The following is a 19,442-nucleotide window of genomic DNA, read 5'->3' as shown; positions in this document are numbered from 1 at the left end:
CTCTGCTGATGTCCCATTGTCCAGGAGAAGTCAAGGAAGGACTCACACCCCATGGTAGGAGTGGCAGAGCCACAGGGCAGGGTAATTGGGTCAGATGCCAGTTGCCAGTGACCAGCATTGCCCAGTGGCTGCATTTCAGCATTGCCTCTTGGGTGTGGGTGTCAGGGATGCACATACATGAGGCGGGATCATTAGAAGACAGAGCAGCGATCTCCATCTCTGCAGGATAACTGAAAAGGAAGTGCATCCCTGTGAGAGGCCAGAGTGGTAAGAGAGAGCAGGAGAGAGGGAGGGAGGTGAGTGCTTCCTTCAGATTTTCACCTGAGGCCCAGGTTTCTGAGACGTGGCTGGAGTTCAGTAACGGTTTGAGAAGAGAGGAGAAGTTTTCCTGAGGCTGACGGAGCGTGTGCTAACAAAAAGCACCCTTCAACCATGATGCCACCCCTGTTTTCAGCACTGGTTTGGGCTTGAGTCTGCCTCTGCCTTTCACAAGCCCTGTGACCTTAGGAGAGGGCCCTGGAGGTTTGAGCTAGGCAGTAGCAGAGGTTCACAGCTGGCTGCTATGTTGGTTTCTCACATAGCCCTGGGTCTGGTACTTGTCCATGCTGAACAGGTACTGACATGTTTCTGGAATTTGTATGTTCTGCTCCTGACCTGTGACCCCTTGCTGTCCCCCGCATGGCTGTTGGATTATGGATAGGATTGGCTTAAGGTAGACCCCAGCCCAGCCCTTTCACTGAGGCAGCACTCTGGCCTACTTCATCCTCGCCATCGGCTCCAGCCTCTGGCATGTCCACATCCTTGGCTGTGGCTTCCACCACCATTTTGGGACACTTTACGGGTCTCATTTGGAGCCAATGGGAGGAAGCTTCATTTCCTGCCACAGGAAATTGTTTGGCTGGGGAAGAATATGTTTAAAGATTAAAACCCTCTGTCCAGGGAGCTGGACGGAGATGTTAGAGAAAGATGTTTTGGGGGTCAACCATGAGGAAGACCTGGGATGTGGGAAGAGAACTCAGTCATGGGGAGCGGGTCTAGAGGTGGCTTCCTGGGACTGCCCTCTGATCAGTCTGTGGGCTGCTGGGAAGAAGGGCCTGGTTTAGAGAGAGAAGCTAGTCATGAATACAGCCTTTCCTGTAGCTGAGCATGCTCATGGCAATATGAGCTCAGAATGAGGACTTAATTACTGGATTTACTTAATGGGCCCCAAGCCATGCCTTGGGAGGGCGTGTTCTGGACACATCGGCTGTGTTAAATCCAGCAGCTGGAACGCCCAGTTCACTCATATTATTTGGTAAGCGTTGGTGTGCATTTTGAGTGGGGCAGAGGGAGGGACAGAGGGAGGGAAAAGGAACAGCCCAGACTTTGAACCAAGAAGGAGTTGCCATAGTTGTCTCTGAAGAAGTGAATGAGATACCTCTGCCATCTTGAGATGTATGTAGATTTAGAAGCAGGGACATGGACCAGATGACAACTTCTTGACAATCCTATCACATGACTCGAGGTCATGTGCTCAAGAGCTGTAGAGTGACTGTCTTCAAGTCAGGAGAGCTGGCCTCTGGCTGCAGCCTTGGTACAGACTGTGTGTGGCTCTCGGGTCTGACCTTCGTTTCGGACTGGTCTAGGGGGTTGGATATAATGAGCACTGAAGACTTGCCTTATGAACCATACCAGCATGGTGTTGGTGGGGACGACGTAAGGTAAACTTGGAACAGTCGTATGAAAGGATCCAGAGAGACAGGAGGCTCCATGTGGCTGCTTCTGATATGCTCCTGGTTCACCTAAGGCAGGAAGGAATGGCTTCTGAGCACCTAGGTGTCTTCCTTAGCCCGGCGTCGGGCATGGGAGTGAGTGCGGAGCCTCATCGCTAAGCAGCTAGCTGCTCACAGCTGATGTGTTCTCACCATGCCCAGGGCCGCATGGAGTATCACTTAGGCCTCCTGGGAGTTTGGCAGTGGTACTTCTAGACAAATTCAGACAAAATATGAAAGCCAAGGTTTTAAGTGTTTGCTTAAGTTCATAGAGTTGCTGAACATGGAAATAGCAAATCCAGGCTTAGCCAGGGCCAAAGTCTTCACCTCCTTCCCCTTGGAATTGTATAATTTACAAATAAACTGCACATACCTACAGTGTGCTGTTTGGTAAATCTCAACATGTATCTGTCCAGAAAACCACCTCAGTCAAGATAGCAAATAGAACCTGTATCCTGCCAAGGTCTCCCTTGCCCTTGCCGAATCTATCTCTCCCATCCCTGTACACACACCTCACCTTCCCAGGCAGCTGCTACCTCAAGTTACACTGTAGTTTCTTGGGCACATTGGTGATGCATGCTCATAGTCCCATCACTTAGGAGGTTGAGGCAAGAGGATTGTACAAGTTTGATCTGGCCCGGAACCTCTATCGTATCAGCCTTGGTAAAAGCTAGAGTAACAGCTGTGTTAACATACACACTAAACAGTTACATATTAAAAAATGACCCAGTGTCTTTCACTTATGACATTGATCTGTACATTGCTCCATAGGCCGATAACTTTTTTTTTTTTATTGCCAGTCATCCTTTGGGTGGACAAATCAAAGTATTTAGATGTTTGTACATTTGTGAACACACTGTCTTATTTCTCTTGGGGGGAATGCTTAGGAGACCAGGTAGATTCTATAGTGGGGGTTAGGCTTTCCATGTGAAAGGTATCCTGTAGGCTCCCATATCTAAACACTTGGTCCAGGCTTTGAGAACACCAGAAGGATATGGAACCCTTAGGAAGTAGAGCCCCACTGGAGGAAGCAAGTCACTGCAGGTAGGCTTGGAGGCTTTATAGCCTAGCCCCACTTCCTGTCCACTCTGCTTCCTGAGTACAGATGCAGTACAACCAGCTGACTTCCGGCTCCTCTGCCTTGTCTCCTCCGCAGTGATGGGTTGTAGGTCTCTGGAAGCCAAAAGAAGCGATTCCTTTCTTAGGTTGCCTTTGTCAGGGTAATTTATTACAGCAGCTAACTAAGACAAAAGCTGCTACCAGGAGTGAGGTGTGGCCCATCACGGTGGAAAGTCAAGGCAGCAGGTGCTCCAGACAGCTGGTCACAGTGCAGACACAGGAAGCTCAGACTTCCCTTTTTAATCGTCCAGGATCTCATCCCAGGGAGTGGTGCTACCCATAGTGGGTTGGTCTTCCATTCAATGAACCCAATCAGGATAATCCTTCACAGGCATACACAGAGACCCATCTCCCAGGTGATTCTCTATTTGTCAAATTGACAGTTGAGACTGGCCATCGCAACTTTTGTCTGATTATTTAATCACAGTAACTGAGAAAGAAGCTATTAGAGAGGGTTTCTACTGTGGACTTTTAAGGGAACTCCCAAACGGTCTCTCAGAGCCACCGTGTCACTGTTTCCACGCATGACATGGAAGAGTTCCAGTTGCTCCACACCATTGCCAACACATGGCACACACAGTCCTTGTAATTACAGCTGTTCCAACAGTTGTATGGTGGCATCTCATTGTATGTAGTTACATTTTATTTTATGTGTGTGGGTATTTTGCCTGCACACATGTCTATGTTCCATGGTGTGCTTGATGGCCCAACAAAAAGGCATAAATCTTCTGGAACTAGAATTATGGAGGGTTGTGAACGTCTGTGTGGGTGCTGGGAATCAAACCCAGGTCCTCTGCAAGAAGGGCAAGTGCTCGAAACTGCTGAGCCATCTCTCCAGTCCTTTGTATAGTTTGAATCCACTCTACACGGTTATAGTTTGAATCCACTCTACACGGTTACAGTTTGAATCCACTCTACACGGTTACAGTTTGAATCCACTCTACACGGTTACAGCTTGAATCCACTCTACACAGTTACAGCTTGAATCCACTCTACACAGTTACAGCTTGAATCCACTCTACACAGTGACAGCTTGAATCCACTCTACAGAGCTACAGCTTGAATCCACTCTACAGAGCTACAGCTTGAATCCACTCTACAGAGCTACAGCTTGAATCCACTCTACAGAGTTACAGCTTGAATCCACTCTACAGAGCTACAGCTTGAATCCACTCTACAGAGCTACAGCTTGAATCCACTCTACAGAGTGACAGCTTGAATCCACTCTACACAGTTACAGCTTGAATCCACTATGCACCATACTTTTCTAATTAGTAATGAAATAGAACATTGTCATCTTCAAGTTTTTAAAATAGCATATGTTTAATTTATTCACCTGTTATTTTAAATTGGGTTGTTTTGGCATTCTTTTTTTTTTAAAGATTTATTTATTTACTACACATACAGTGTTTTGTCTACATGCCAGAAGAGGGCACCAGATCTCATTACAGATGGTTGTGAGCCTCCATGTGGTTGCTGGGGATTGAACTCTGGACCTCTGGAAGAACAGTCAGTGCTCTTAACCTCTGAGTCACCTCTCCAGCCCATTTTTGGCATTCTTTATCCTAGAAACAGAACCTCTATGACGTATATTCTTTGTCAGTGTCAACTGTCACTTCTGTTTAAGTCTCAACACAGATCAGGAGTCTCTACCTGATTTCCACTAGATCAACTTTGATTTTTAATGGATTGTGCTTTTGGTGTAGCAGCTGAGAAGTCATTGTTCAGTCGCAGAGATCCTCCCAAGTTTTGTTTGTTTGTTTTTGTTTTTTCAAGACAGAGTTTCACCGTGTAACAGCTCTGGCTGTCCTGGAACTTACTCTGTCAACCAGGCTGGCCTAGAACTCACAGAGATCCACCTGCCTCTGCCTCCTGAGTGCTGGGATTAAAGGCATGCACCACCACTGCCTAGCTGTCTGGACTTGACGTTTTTTGTTGTTTTGAGTTTTGTACTTTGACTTTCCATTCCTACAGAGGTGTAAGGTGTAGGTTGAAGTTCATTGTTCTTAGTGTGAATCTCCAGTAGGTACACCATCGCCTGTTGAAAGATCAACCTTTCCAAGCTGGTGTGTCTTTGGACCTTTGTTGAAAGTCAGTGTTCATGTATACGTGACTGTTTATGGCCTTGGTGGCGTCGTGGGTATGCTGGTCAGTTTTGAGGACACTGCCACATTGCTTTGATGAGGATAGTACTCTAGCTTTGGGGGAATATATTGTTTCTTTTCTATGTATATATACAGGTACTTGTGTGGGTTTGTGTGTGCAGGTATGCTGATGTGTACAGTACCTATGCACATGTTTGTATATGTGTGTGGAAGCCAGAAGACAGCTTGGACTGCTGGTCCTCAGGCGCTGTCCACTTTGTTTTTGTTTTTTGAGACAGGGTCTTATTGGCCTGGGTCTCACCAAGTAAGCGAGGCAGGGTGGGTGGCCACCGAGCTTGAAGGATCTGGCTGTTTGTGCCTCCTCAGTGCACCACCACACCCAGCTTTTGTCACGTGAGCTCTGGGGACTGAACTCACGTTTTTGTGCCTGTGACACAGGGGCTTTGCTGGCTGACCATCTCCCTAGCTCCCTTTGTCACTCTTAAAGCAAGAAGAGAGCCCTCCCACGGTCCAGAGGGGCCGGTACTGCTGCCATTGCCTTTCTCTGGCCACTCCTCTCCTGTCCCCCTCTTTCCCACCAGAGAGGTGACCTCAGCATCCAGCCAGCCTTGTGTGAGGGCTTCTGTCTTCTGAAGAGCCAGTGTGGCCACTTCCCTTATCTTTGGGGGATTCGGTAGGTTGGAAAGAAAGTGAGGCGAGCTGAAGGATTTTATGTGTCCACTTTCCACTTACTCTTTCTCTTGCTCTGAAGCTCAGCCCCTTGCCTAGGGCTGGCTTAGAGGATGACCGCCGTCCCCAGTGACACTGAGATTGTCTGGTGCTTTGCAAAGCGGTTTCCAGTAGAGATCAGGCAAGGGGGATACTGTCCCCATCTTACAGATACAGCAGTCGAGGCTCCTGGTTCCTGGGGCTGCATAGTCAGGAGCGTGAGCCACATCTCCATGTCTTAAGACTGCACATCTGGCTGACTTCCTTCTGTGCCTCAAGGACTAGTCTCAGGCTGTCCTCTCTTGTTCGGCCCAGTAATTACTGTTTTCAGCTGTGGGGCTCCTGGGTCTGGGCCTCATGGGAGGGAGGTAATTACATCCTTCCACACGTCCTTAGTCAGCAGCTCTCAGTCAGTCCCTGTGACCAAGCCCAGCACTGACCTTCGTCCCTCCCCATTCCAGCCAGTGGCTTGGAGATTGGTTGGACCCTCTTTGGCTCTGGTTGGCACATCTGGCCAGCCCCTTTCTTATAAAGCACTCATAAAATCTGTTGGATTCCGCCCTATAGGTGCCCTGGGCACAGCATCAGTTTGTGATGGCTCTCTGCTAGCTTGATGCAGCCTTTAGAAGCATCACGCCCCTAACCTGGAGCTCCTGGGACGAGCTTTCTGGTGGAGGGGCAGTCCTGCCCCTGTTACTCTATACTCAGCCCCCGCCCCCAACCTGTGGGCCATAGGCAGCCAGACTTATCTCAGCGCTTGATTTTTCACTCACGTGCATGAACACAGCCCATGTAAACATCTCCAAGGCCATTTACTGCTTTTAGAGAAAAGTCGGACTCCATGTCAGATCAGCTCTGCCTGCCATCTAGCCTCTTCTTGTGATCTTGCACTTAGCCTCCACCCTGTCCATTGGCCGCCTCCACAGGGGCGAGATTGGAAGCATGTATACCTGCTTGAGTGTATTTCAAGCAAGTTCCCTTCCTTGAGAGCTGCTGCTGTGAGAATTCTGGGGTCTATTGGATGCAAGCCCTTTCTTCCAGCTTGGGAAGCCTGGACCCTCCTTGGTGGGCCTCCTTACTTCTTTGGGGAGCTGGGACCATGTCCAGTATAAGGACAGCTGGCAGTGGTGCTTTGATTTCCTGGCCCCCCTATGTCTGGGGGAGGAAAGAACTCGGAAGTGTCTGCCAGCAAACTTGAACTCCCCAGGAGCTTCTGGGGGCTGGACATGGGAGACAGCAATCCAAACCTACTTCACTGACACCTTCTGTCCCTTCTTGGCCATGACAGGTCACTGGATGGCCGGCTGCAGGTGTCCCACCGGAAGGGGCTTCCCCATGTCATCTACTGCCGCTTGTGGCGATGGCCCGACCTGCACAGTCACCATGAGTTACGGGCCATGGAGCTGTGTGAATTCGCCTTCAACATGAAGAAGGACGAAGTGTGTGTAAATCCTTACCACTATCAGAGAGTAGAGACACCAGGTATGTGCGTGTGGCCTTGCCCTCCCCAGCCTGCCAACTCTGGAGGGTCTAAGGTGCCTTGGGGACCGCAGTTTTGGCGCCCTGGCACTGACCCGCCTCTGTTGTGTCTCCCCCGGGGACAGTTCTACCTCCAGTGTTGGTACCGCGCCACACCGAGATCCCGGCCGAGTTCCCCCCGCTGGATGACTACAGCCATTCCATCCCTGAGAACACTAACTTCCCCGCTGGCATTGAGCCCCAAAGCAATATTCCAGGTAGGCATGGGTGGCAGTACAGGCAGCCAGAAGGCAGGGGTTGTGCCATTTTCCCATCCTCTCCATGTCGTGGTGCATACAGCAGGCTCCTGGGCCCTGATTCTGAACCACATCCCAGCCGGGAACTATCGGTGGCCCAGGCTCCCCTAACGATGTTTTTCTTGGCACGGAGGACCCTGTGACCCTTCTGCAGGGCCTCGGTGCCGTCATTTATTTTGAAAGCGGAAATAGCAACACTGTGTCTCTGCTCTCCCTCCCAGCCCATAAGACTGGCACACAGGCAGGGTCCCTGAAGGGTAGGGGCTGCAGAGTGTGGGGTGAGGCTGCAGAGGGCTCTGTAAGTACCCCGAGCTTTGGACTGGGCAGAGTGGAGAGTATGTGCTTCACTGTCATGGTGCCAGTACTTCTAGAAGACCCTCATTTACATGCAAATAATGTGTGAATCACTGCCAGGCACTCTGGGCATCCAGGGAAGCTGTGCTTGGCCACGCTAGGGCCAGTCAGGGCAACTTTTGCTTTTGGGGCAATGATCCAGCCGTGTTCCTTTTAGAGTGTTCTAATTTGGATGTGGCTTTTGCTCTCTGGGTTGGTTTACTGGGCTGAGGTTAGCTGTGGCCCGTGTCTTGGGTCAGAACACATGCACGTAGAGCCCAGCTGTCTGGCTTCTCAGGTAGTGCTGGTCTCCGGGGGTAGGGCGGGGGCAGGGGTGCGCGCGGGGGGGGGGGGGGGGGGGGGAGGATAAGTTGTCTACTCCCTGTCAGATGGCAGGCCTTGGAGGGCTAAGGCAGGGTGGGAAGGTGAGATAGAGTTCCGAGAAACGGATCACTGATGGTGCCACCACTGAACGGCGAACTTCCTGGGGACAACAGTGACAGGAGCAGCCAATCTGCACAGGGACAGGCTCAAGGCCACAGCTCCTCAGGAGACAGAGATGGTAAAGCAGGCATATCCTAAAGCCTCCCTTCTTAGCCTGACCTTGAAGGATGGGGACAAGCCAGCTAAGCTGTGGTCCTAGAGCAAGGCATTTCAGATTTGGGAGTCAGTGTGTAAGGATCCAGGTTGGGAGCCAGAGGGCAGCGCTGGACAGGCCTGAGCATGGCAGAGTCCAGGAGCAGTGGACACCTTCCCTCCAGGCTTAGCTTTCCTCTAGGGACCCTGTACTCAGTGGTGACATGGTATATTGGCCAACAAATGGAGTGCCATGGCCAGGCCTTGCATTCCTTTTAATGGGACTGCCTGCCTTCTAATCCCCCAGAAACCCCACCCCCTGGCTACCTGAGCGAAGATGGAGAAACTAGTGACCACCAGATGAACCACAGCATGGACGCAGGTCAGTAGTGTGGGCATGCAGCAGACTTTTTCCTCCCTTCTGATCCCCCCCTGTCCTGTCTGCCTAGTGTCTGTAGAGCGCCCTTGTGTGTCATACATCACTGGTGGGAGAGACCCTGTGCCATGGGGACACAAAGGTGTTTTACTGACACTTAGCCTGTCCCAGATGTTGAGGTGTTAGGCCCCTGGGTGAGGTGCTGGCAGAGGGTAGAAGGTGGGCACCCACACCCGACACAGTGCAGGAGAGCAGGGAACAAAACCTGCATAGAGAGAGGAACAGCCTTTTCTGGTGACCAGCAAAGACACTAGAAGTGACTTTTTTTTCCCCCTCCAAATATAGTGGCCACATGTGATCAGCGTGCCCCTGCTGGGAGGGACTGGGCCTAGTTTTCTCCTGTTACATTCCCAGATGTTTTCTGTGTCATATTTTATGGGGCCCAATTGGTTCCAAACCAGCAGCTTCTTGAACAGAGCCTCCGCTGCCACACAGGACCTGTTCTGCATTGTGTGGTGGGTGAGGAGGGAGAAAGGGGCCCAGCAGATGTTCCATTCCCACGATGGCGGGCTGCCTGCCGCACAGACCACAGGAGGTTACATGACCCACAGAAGGGTGGAGAGGGATCCTATGTGTGGTGGAAGCAGAGTCACGGGGTGTGTGTGTGTGTGTGTGTGTGTGTGTGTGTGTGTGTGTGTGTGTGTGTGTTGTGCTTTTAGGTCAAACACACCCCCAAAACACACCCATCCAGGCATGTGGCTGGCAGCATGGACCCAGCTGGAATGCACGGAAGACCTTCCTGTGGTCAGTGCCAATTGACCACTGCACACTTGCAGCTGCGGAGTGCTGGCATGGGAAGGGAGCCAGCTAGGCAGCCTCCCTCCAGCTGTAGAGCTTCTTGGAAGCTGCCCCCCCCCCCAATGTGTAGAATGACTTTTGAACAAACATAACCAGAGTGTCCTGCCTGTGGGGAGGACTAGGCATGCGTGCATTCACTGGCTCCAATCTGCTCACTCCCTTCATTTTCTTTCTCACCCGCTATACTGTGTCCCCTCGCCTGTACCTCCTTCTCCCTGCAGAGCTCTGTGGGGCCAGGGTTTGTGTACCCAGCCAACCTAGGCATGGATGGGTGAAGGTCTCTCTTTGTTCTTTGGTTTTCCTCCAAGTAGTCCATTTGGGCTCCTAGTGCAGTTGCTAATAGGCTTGCCTTCCCTAACTACCAGGTGAGATGTGGAGGTGTCTCTAGTCTGATGGTCACCCAAGACAGCCTCGGGTCTTCCCTGGCAGCATGTACTCTTTCAGGATAACCTTAGACCCTCCTGGTTTGGGCTACTACCAAATAGGAAACAATTGTTGAAGGTTTCCTGTATGGCGATCCTGGCATTAATTTTTTTTTTTTAATGTAACCATCTTACTTCATTTATATAGGTCAACTGATGATTATTCCCTACTTCATACCAGAGGAAAAATTAAGGCCTAGTAATGTATGTAATATATTTTTAGCAAAACCACAGCCATAGTCATGGCTGATATGTAGCAAGCTGTCCAAGTTCCATTATGGCCTCCAGAATTGTTCCTTATCTCCACTGGGTCAGGTACTGCCACAGGGGAGAAGAGGAAGCCTGTGACCCGTTCTTCACCCTCTCAGAGTTCAGAGCTCTCTTGGGGTGAAATAAAAGAGCCCCCAGGGCAGCTCAAGGCAGCTTCAGAGCTCAGCCTCAAGGTCTGGTGGATGTCAGGGGGTGGGGCCAGACTGTAAGACATTCATAAATAAATAACCATACTCCAAAGCACATGGGAACAAAGGAGGGCAGGATGGGGCCTCATGGAAAGGCAGCCACTGGCTTTCTTTGAAGACTGGTGTGTGTGTGTGTGTGTGTGTGTGTGTACGATATTTCTTGGTAGCCAGATAGATCAGAGTATGAATTAGGTAGAATTAGACTTCACATGCCGTCTCCTGCCTTGCACAAAGTATCAAGCAGTTGCTGAGTTGCAGGATTTCTCTAAGTTTCCTGAGATTCCAGGTACCTTAGAGCTAGACTGTGAGTTGGGCAGTGTGGGAGGGAGGGAGGGAGGGAGGGAGGGAGGGAGGGAGGGAGGGAGGGAGGGAGGGAGGGAAGGAGGGAGGGAGGTCCCCCCTCTACAGCACAGGGCTGTGCAGTATGGGAATATGTCTCCTTATCCTTTTATTCCCTCAGGAATAGTCAGCCCCTCCTGAGAGCAGGTGTGTGAGCTGGCCTAGCTGAGCCTGCCATGGCCTGTGCTGGAGCCTTGCTTAGGTTCATAAGGTGCTGGAGGGGCCCTCTAAGGCTAGCTACTCCTTCCCTCCATTCCACAGATAGGGCAACATGCCTAGATGAGTAGTGGGGGAGTGCATGACTCAAGTTGTAGTCCAGGGCTTCCTTATGGCATGGTGAGTGATCCTGTCTTGATTGTAGAGTACTCCAACAATACCTGAAACTGTGTCTCACCTTGCAGGCTCTCCAAACCTATCCCCGAATCCGATGTCCCCAGCACACAATAACTTGGGTGAGTATTCATCGGTAAGGTGGGGACCACCCCACTTCTGGCTATAGCTCAGCAGATTGCCTCAGTGGGAAGGAACAGTGGAGGTGAGCCCTGCCCCCTCCTTCACCACCAGCCCAGTGTAACCCATGGGTTTCTGGTTACGGTGATCCTGGGGTCACCTCAGAACAGGGAAACCTGAGATCAGTGGCACCAGGAAAGACAGCCTTTGCTGGGGTTCGTGTTTCCCCTGGGCAGTGTTCAGACGTGAGTGAACGAAATCTCCCAGACCTCAGGCCTAGGAGACAGGGGCCTCAGTCAGCCAAACACATGTGTGTGGCTTAGGGCAAAGCCACAGGCAGCTGCCCAGACTCAGCCCCCGGCTCCCAGAACACACGTTGGGATTTCAGCTGAGTATATCATCTCATAATTACTTGTTATTAAAGCAGCAGCATATAAGGAATTTGGGGAGGAAGCAGTGTGCCCACGATCACACTGCCCAGCACAACTGTTTTATCATGGTCTGTCTGGTGTTTGTGGGGCAGCGTATACACATGTACAGAAACCATGGCCCGCCTGCCTTTCCCATTCCCTGCATCTGTTACTCTGACAATGTGATTCTCCATTTGGATGTCTTGGTTATCACTGTATTATCTCAAGATGTTTCTATCAGCTGACCCCACTGTTCCCACAACAACGTTCAGCTGTTGGTCTGCAGGTCAGCGTTCTGAGGGTCACCCTACCAGCCTGGCAGCGTCCCACCAGCGTGGGAGAGGGAGGCTTTGCAGGAGTCCTTGGGGCTAGAAATGGTCGAAGGGCTCAAAACAGATGAGATGGCCGTGTTTTTATCGAAGGTAGCTTTTGCTATTATGGTCTGAAGTTTGGGTTCACTGGGGCGGGGGTGGGGTTAAGACTGGCACTTGCCTTGTGGCTCAGGGAAAGCCGTCGATCCGGTGAAACACTTGGGAAACACAGTACATAGGACAGGCTGTTGTGCCCACTTGTTTCAAGACCTTGGCGGATGTATTAGATAAAACTCATCATTTGGAATATTGGGAAATGTGTGAAGAGCCTTTGAAGTGTGCCGGCATGTGGGCAGAGTAAAACATGACTTTGAGATACAGCTTAAATTTTGTAGCATAATATGGAGGGGGCTTGGCTGAGGGAAGGTCATATTCCCGATAGCGCAGAGACTGAGTTCTTGAAAACAGACTAAGGCCAGAAGCCGCGAAAGGCCGATTCTGAGCTTCCAGCTTTGGGGTGAGCTGCTTTAGATTTATTTCTGGAGTCATTTTACCCTACTGTGTCCAGGCAGGTGCCACTATGAAAGCCATCAAGGTCACAGGGTGAGGGTGGCAGCAGCCTTGGGCCATACTTTTCTGACTTAGGATCCCTCACATGTGTTCAAATCTTAGCCCTGGGCTGAAGGCTGGGAGGAGATGAGGGGAGAGCAGGGTGACAGGGTGAGTGTCTCCTGGGGCCTCTGCAGGGTACTCTGAGGGCTGGTCTTCATTGTGACCATGGGCAGAAGTGTGGTAACTTTTCACCACGGGTCAGGAGAGCCTGTACTCATCTCGGCCGTTAGAGAAACTGCCTTTGAATTTTGGCTTCCTCAATCCATATAGTGTGTATAGATGCCTGGGTCTAGAGAGGTGGTTCTCAACATTTCTAATGCTATGACCCTATAACACAGTTAGTTCCTCATGTTGTGGTGACCCCCAACCATAAAATTATTTTTGTTGTTACTTTATAACTGTAATTTTGCTACTGTTGTGAATTGTAATGTACTTATTGGTGTTTCTGGATGGTCTTAGGTGACCCCTGTGAAAAGGTCGTTTGACACCCCTCTCCAAAGGGATTGAGAACCATTGGTCTAGAGTCATGTTGGGGAAAATACTTAGACCTTCACAACCTGATCACATCTATATTTACCCATGGCTCTGAGGGAGTAAGTGTAGAGGAGGGGCTGTGTATGCCCAAGAGGAAGCCATATGCAATGGGCTGGGCAGACTCAGCAAATGTGTAAGTGGGACCTTGAAGGCTAGGTGGATGTCGGGAGGTAGAAGGAGATGAGGAACATGGCAGATGGAAGAGCAGGTGTGCTCCCAGGAAGTCAGCAGTGTGGTCCTCAGCTAGCAGGAAGGGCAGGAGTGCTCCCAGGAAGTCAGCAGTGTGGTCCTCAGCTGCAGGAAGGGCAGGAGTGCTCCCAGGAAGTCAGCAGTGTGGTCCTCAGCTAGCAGGAAGGGCAGGAGTGCTCCCAGGAAGTCAGCAGTGTGTTCCTCAGCTGCAGGAAGGGCAGGAGTGCTCCCAGGAAGTCAGCAGTGTGGTCCTCAGCTGCAGGAAAGGCAGGGGCAAGATGCAGCAGAGACCTGGATGCCACCTCACTGCAGTCCCCCCAGCCGGGGTTGCTGGTGTGCTGCAGGGCTACGGTGAGGCCCTGGTAGCAGTGTCATAGAGGTGATCTGTCCACTAGATAGATAGGTAGAGAATAAATTTGATGAGCAGTTGCTGGAGGAAAACCAGAAAGAAACCCAATTAGCTGGTGGCCATCCTGAGGGAAGCTCAGGGGAACGCGCTAGAGAAATAGGAAAGATCGTTTGAAGAAGTGGCTGTGGGCCTGTGTGCACAGGACTGAGACTGTAAGGAGGCCTGTTGTGATGAGGTCTGACAGGCCTAGACAGAACTGGCAGAGGTTGCAACCTCCCTGGGAAGCCAAGGAGGCTGGGGCCCAAGGCACAGAGTTGCAACCATTGTTTCATGGTTGCTGTTGGTCCAAGGCATTGTTTCAGAGCACACAGTGCCTATGTGAGTCGCCCCCCCCCCCCAAGTCCTAGGGTGGGCAGCATAGCAAGAAGCCTATGGGAAAGAGTCCTGTCCATCTTCTGTTCCTCCCACAAAGATGGCTGCTGGGCACCTCTCTCCCTTACCCACTGATCATTCCAGCAAGTCCATTCAAAAACTACCCCTGAAGGCTTGGCTGGCATGGGAGTGGGTAGATTGGGTAGAGAGAGGGGCCTGGCTCAGGAGAGAGCCAGAGACACAGGCAGAAGGGGACACTGGGGACAGAAGGCAAAGGCCTAAAGCCAGGTGGAGGATAAGGTCATGGGCGCGGTGGCCAGATTGTAGAGGCCGTGAAGGTGTCAGCAGAGGAGACTTCTCAGGAGTGCACAGGGAGACATTCGAAGAGCTGAGGAGTGCCATCGGGAGGTTGAGACAGCCTTCACAGAGCAGTCAGAGATGTGTGTGGTACAGGATAGAGCAGCCGTGGGCTGAAGGGCAAGTATGGGGGTGATGTTGAGGAAGCAAACAGCAGCAGCCTTTGTGCTTGGTGACTAGGTTCCCCAAACTGCAGGGTGGAGATAAGCTGAGGAGTGCTTGTCTTAGTTAGGGTTGCTGTTGCTGTGATGAAACACCATGACCAAAAGGCAAGTTGGGGAAAAAGGGTTTATTCTGCTTACACTTCCACATCATAGCCCATCATTTGGGGAAGTCAGGACAGGAACTCAAACAGGGCAGGAACCTGGAAGCAGGAGCTGATGCAGAGGCCATGGAGAAATGCTGCTTACTGGCTTGCTCCTCATGGCTTGCTTAGCCTGCTTTCTTAGAGAACCCAGGACCACCAGCTCAATGACGGCCCCACCCACAAAGGGCTCCCCCCCCCCAATCAATCACTAATAAAGAAAATGCTCTCCAGGCTTGCTCACAGCCTGATCGTATGGAGGCATTTTCTCAATTGAGGCTCTCTCCTCTCAGATGACTACAGCTTGTGTCAAGCTGACATAACACTCTAGCCAGCACAGTGCTTTCTAGAAAAAGATGGGGCTATCTCAAGAGTACAGGTATGTCTTTTAAAGGTCTTGTTATGAAATTATTTTGCAAAGAGAAAGTGTACAACATCCGGTTACATCTTTCATTTTCTTCCCCACTCAGGCCCCAGCTCAGGTCTGGGGACGAGCTTCCTGCCTCAGTGAAGCCACTTCTCTAAATCAGCAGTGCAGTGACCTGAGTGACAGGCCCAAAGACATGACTGAGCGCCAGAGGGGCATGGTGCTGGGAGCTCGCCCTGGGGAACCCCTGGGACCTTTGTTTTGCAGGGCAGGGAGGGTGTGACCTGGGCCTGTTTCTGCTCAGACACATCATGCTGGGCGGGTCACCTGAAATTTCCTAAGTGTCTAAGTCAGGAAGATTGAGGAAAACAGGGAAAGGAAGTGCAGGTTAGGGAAGGTGACAGTTGAGTCCCTCTGGTGAGTAAGTTGTTCCCTGCTTCATGGTGACACATGTAGGGTGTGCCTGGGCTGAGGAAACTGAGGTCCTTGTGAGAACCCTGGGGCTGCTGAGAGCTGGAGCCTATTGTGGTAATGGCTTCCTGCAGTGCCTGTGGCAGGGCGAGCCTTCCTTTGCTGGGATAGGACTGGGCTGGGTGGCCAGAGCAAACCCCACCCCCATACTCCCCACCCCAGAATGAAGAGAAGCCAGCTGAGTCCATGCTGCCAGGCAGGGTACTTTTTTAAAGGCCATGTGTAGCTGCAGCCTTCAGTAGGCTTATGGAAACACAGGCAGGGGCTTAGGTAAGTGGCTTACTAGGTACAGCTGGGCAAGCATGAGGCCGTAAGTTCAGACCCCCAAGAACCCACATAATGCTGGATGTGAACATGATGGCAGGAATCAGCTGCCACAGGGGTCTGGTTTTCAGCCCCAGCTGTTTTCCTGATTCAGTAAACTGGTCCAAGGCCAGAGCAGTTTACACGCCTTCCTTGTATGTCCTAGCTCTCTGCCTCAACCTCAGGCAGGCTGGAATTAGGACCCAGATGTTGGGGCCACAGAGCGCCAACCCTTGTAGCAGGAGAAGGTGCCCAGGTGGCTGGGCATGAATTACTTTGCATGGAGGGAAGTCTCATGGCCTTGCAGGTCAGGGTCATACAGATGGGGAAGGGTACTCCAGTGAACGCAAACTAAGGAAGAGATGGCCAGAGGGCTGTAGAGTTGGAGGGTGGACTCTTCAAGACTGAGGCAGAGTCATCCTCCATGTGGGAGGGCCCAGACTAGGCAGGCCATCTCTGCTTTGACCTCAAGTCCTGTGGGACCCACTGTGCAGACCTTTGCCCATCGCCTACCTCAGTTCGGGAGAAAGTTGATGTGCCCCTCTCCTCCCCTGTGCTTCTGCTGACTGGAATCTTTTGCACATGTTGTTAATAGGCACCCCTTAATCCGAGTGTCGCCTTCTGGGTTTTATTCTGTTTTCTTTTCCTTAAACAAAACAGAGATCCTGTGCCAGCTTGGAACGGGGCTCAGAACTGAAGCCAGCCAATGCGTTAGGCTGGCCAGGGGCCAGCAGAGAATTGAGTGCCCCATGCCAGTCGAGAAGCCTGCTGACACCATGCTGGTGGAGGTGGGGGCCCTGATGGCTAGTGTGGAGGTTTCGTTCTCCAACACCTCTGCTCTGGGAAGAGATTAGCAGGGATTGGGCAGGCTGGTGGGAGCTGGGCTGTGTGGAGCCAAGGTCTTTTCTAAGATCCCAGGTGTGTGGAAGCCTTGGTCTGGCCCAGCAAACTCATGTTCCTTGGGGCAGCATCCATGGCGCATCAGCCAATCTCCTGCAGTCTTGCTGCCAGAGGGGCTTTTGAACAGCAGGTCTTCGGGGCCCTATATAAGCTACTTCTGCACATGTTGGGAAACTCTGGAACCTGGGGTGTTGTCACTCGGGGGTGGGGATGGCATGGTGGCTGGAGCAGCTAAGCCCATGTTGGCTGGATCTTGAAGCACAGTTTGTTCAAACCTTGGTAGATCTGGAAGCAGAGCATGGAACCAGAACTCAGGGCAGGCTGTAACCCTCAGGCCTTACCTCTGCCAGCTTGGCCCTCTGTGACAAAGGTGCATAACCTCCTCAAACAGCGCCACCAGCTAGGGACCAAGTATTCAATTGTAGGAACCTGTGGGGTACATTTCAGGTCCCAACCTTAACAACTATGTTTCCTTTTTGTTGATCTTCTAGGAAGCTCAGAGTTCAGCTGGGCGCTGTCAGCAGCGGCTGACCACACACTTAGACCAGTGATCGCTCTTTCCTCTCCAGTGTTCAGACTTTTGCTAGGAAAGATTTGTGTATGGGGTGGGGGTGCAGGGCTACCGTTGCAGGAAGAAATAGTAACTCTACTTTTTATTCTGCATCTGCTGTAGCTGAAGTGCCTGAAGGAAGAGCCAGGGCTGGGGCGGGGGGAGAGGGAGAGGGGAAACCTGAAGGCATAGATAGACTTGCAGAGAATTAAAAGCTATGGAGTAGGCTGCCCTAGTCAGTCCTGTTTCTGAGCTAGAGAAGACAGGTACCCTTCGAAGTGGCAGCCTTTGAGTTATACCCTGGTGCCATGACAGAGCTGCTGTGAGTCTTCGTGGCATGCCCATCTGAGTCCAATCTCCCTACTGTGCTGCCCAGGGTGCCTGGGGACAGTGTCGCAGAGGTGTTTGGAGGAGGGTACAGATCTGCCTGAAAAGCCTTCTACCCCTCCCAGGGAAGCTCACCCTTCCCCAGAACACTACTTTTCCAGGTCTGACAGACACCATGGGTGGTGTGCTAACCCTTTTGGGATTGGTGGTGTTGGTGTTTCTGGGAACCCTAACTCTAACTCTCCTGTGCCTGGATTAGGCCCACGAAATTCTAGACAGGACTTTGCAATTTAGGGGGAGGACTTTGTTATATACATTACTAAGGAAGCCAGGGCTAACCTGCATCAGCCAGAGCTGCCTCTTTAGGCTGAAACATGGCAGAAGCACAGTGACCAAGATGCCCAGCTTTAGCTGTCTTCTAGAACCAGCTTTGACACAGATAAGGAAACAGACTAGAGTAGAAGGTCATGTCCCCAGGGACACACTTCAAGGTAGGTAGACGCTGTACCTGGGCAGTAGCAGCTGGCAGCACCGACAGGTCCCCTGACCATTTTAAACCTTGGCTAGCACTGGGCTTTTTTTTTTTTTTTTTTTTTTTTTAAACAAATTGTCCAAGGCAGCATAGCTCACATTCTGGTGGCTAAATTGTTTAGAATCTAGCTTATCTCATTGGAATGTGGAAGCATGGAGCAAAGCCAGGACCGGACGTGGCTGATGTGCTCAGTCCAAGCTCAGGAGCCGGGGCACAGGCCACAGCTGCTCCTGTCTCAGGATAACCCTTCCCTGCACAGGAGCTTTCATCCTCAGCCTCCATCTATCCCCTTGGCCTCCGTCCCTTCGGCCTCCGTCCCCTCCTCGGCCTCTTGCTCAACTGTGAGAAGAGGAGGAGGGGAGGAAGCGTTGCCTTTCTGCATCTGGAAGGTCAAGACAGGATCAGGGTGATCCCAAGTTCATAGTCAAGGTTATCATCACTGTTGGTACCATGCCCTGCTTGCTGCATGCCCACATCTTACTGTAGTTAGCCCAGGAAACCCACCAATAGCACCAGTGGCCTAGAGGATGCCACACATGGGCAGGGGCGATGTAGAGGTTGATACAGGGAGCATGAATGAATTACTCTGTGATCTGGTTTGACATAAACGGCAATGGCCTCTAGTGGGGAGTACTTCCAACCCCTGGAACACATCTGGCAGTGTCTAGGAATGATTTTTATTGTCAGCACTTGGGAGGATGAGGTAGATATATCCTATTAGTCTGCAGTGGGTGGAGGCTGAGGGTGCATTTGACTATCCCATAATATCTGGAACCCCTTTCTCCTAAGCAGTCAATTGCCCTAGCTTAGGGTGTACTGACCCTGGGGCTGGCTATGTAAAGACGGGCTGTGTCCATTTGCTTGGACTGCAAGAGATTGGGGCCACTGTGTCACCAGGGGCCACCTAAGCCCATATATATATAATATATAAAATCTGTTCTCTCTTTGCCTTGGGCACTCAAGAGATACTGAGCACAGGTCCCAGCAGCTCTCTTAAGAGTTGTCTGGTGGACAGCAAACAGGATTCTCAGGCCAGTGCTGAGCCATCCCTTATTCCCTTATCAGAGCCCCATGCATGGAAGGAGAGGGGACTTTAGGACCTCATAGTCAAGTTGGCTAGTTGGGACACTTACAGATACCAGCCACACAGGTACACCAGGTCATCGGGGGCTGCATGAATAGTTGAGAGTATTCCAGGGTGAGAGTGTAGGTCTGAGATGGGTGGTGACAATGAGCGGGAGGTGGGCTTGAAGCTCCTCCCCAAGGCCGGCAGGCCAGCTGCAG

The 19,442-nt window shown here is 51.5% G+C and overlaps 1 protein-coding gene across 2 annotated transcripts in view; it reads left to right on the top strand.

Annotated features, from left to right (window-relative positions):
* The window catches only part of Smad3 (SMAD family member 3), a 116,891-nt gene that overhangs the window by 87,854 nt on the left and 9,595 nt on the right, over positions 1 to 19,442 (top strand). For both annotated transcript variants that reach the window (XM_036192541.1, XM_036192542.1), the window contains exons 2-5: positions 6,972 to 7,165; positions 7,288 to 7,419; positions 8,675 to 8,749; positions 11,222 to 11,272. In XM_036192541.1, coding sequence (XP_036048434.1) covers positions 6,972 to 7,165; positions 7,288 to 7,419; positions 8,675 to 8,749; positions 11,222 to 11,272 — 452 coding nt within the window. The remainder of the gene's footprint in view (positions 1 to 6,971; positions 7,166 to 7,287; positions 7,420 to 8,674; positions 8,750 to 11,221; positions 11,273 to 19,442) is intronic.

Source organism: Onychomys torridus, chromosome 7 (assembly GCF_903995425.1).
Source record: "Onychomys torridus chromosome 7, mOncTor1.1, whole genome shotgun sequence".
In the NCBI taxonomy this organism is placed as follows: domain Eukaryota; kingdom Metazoa; phylum Chordata; class Mammalia; order Rodentia; family Cricetidae; genus Onychomys; species Onychomys torridus.
This window is presented reverse-complemented; position numbering and strand designations above follow the sequence as displayed.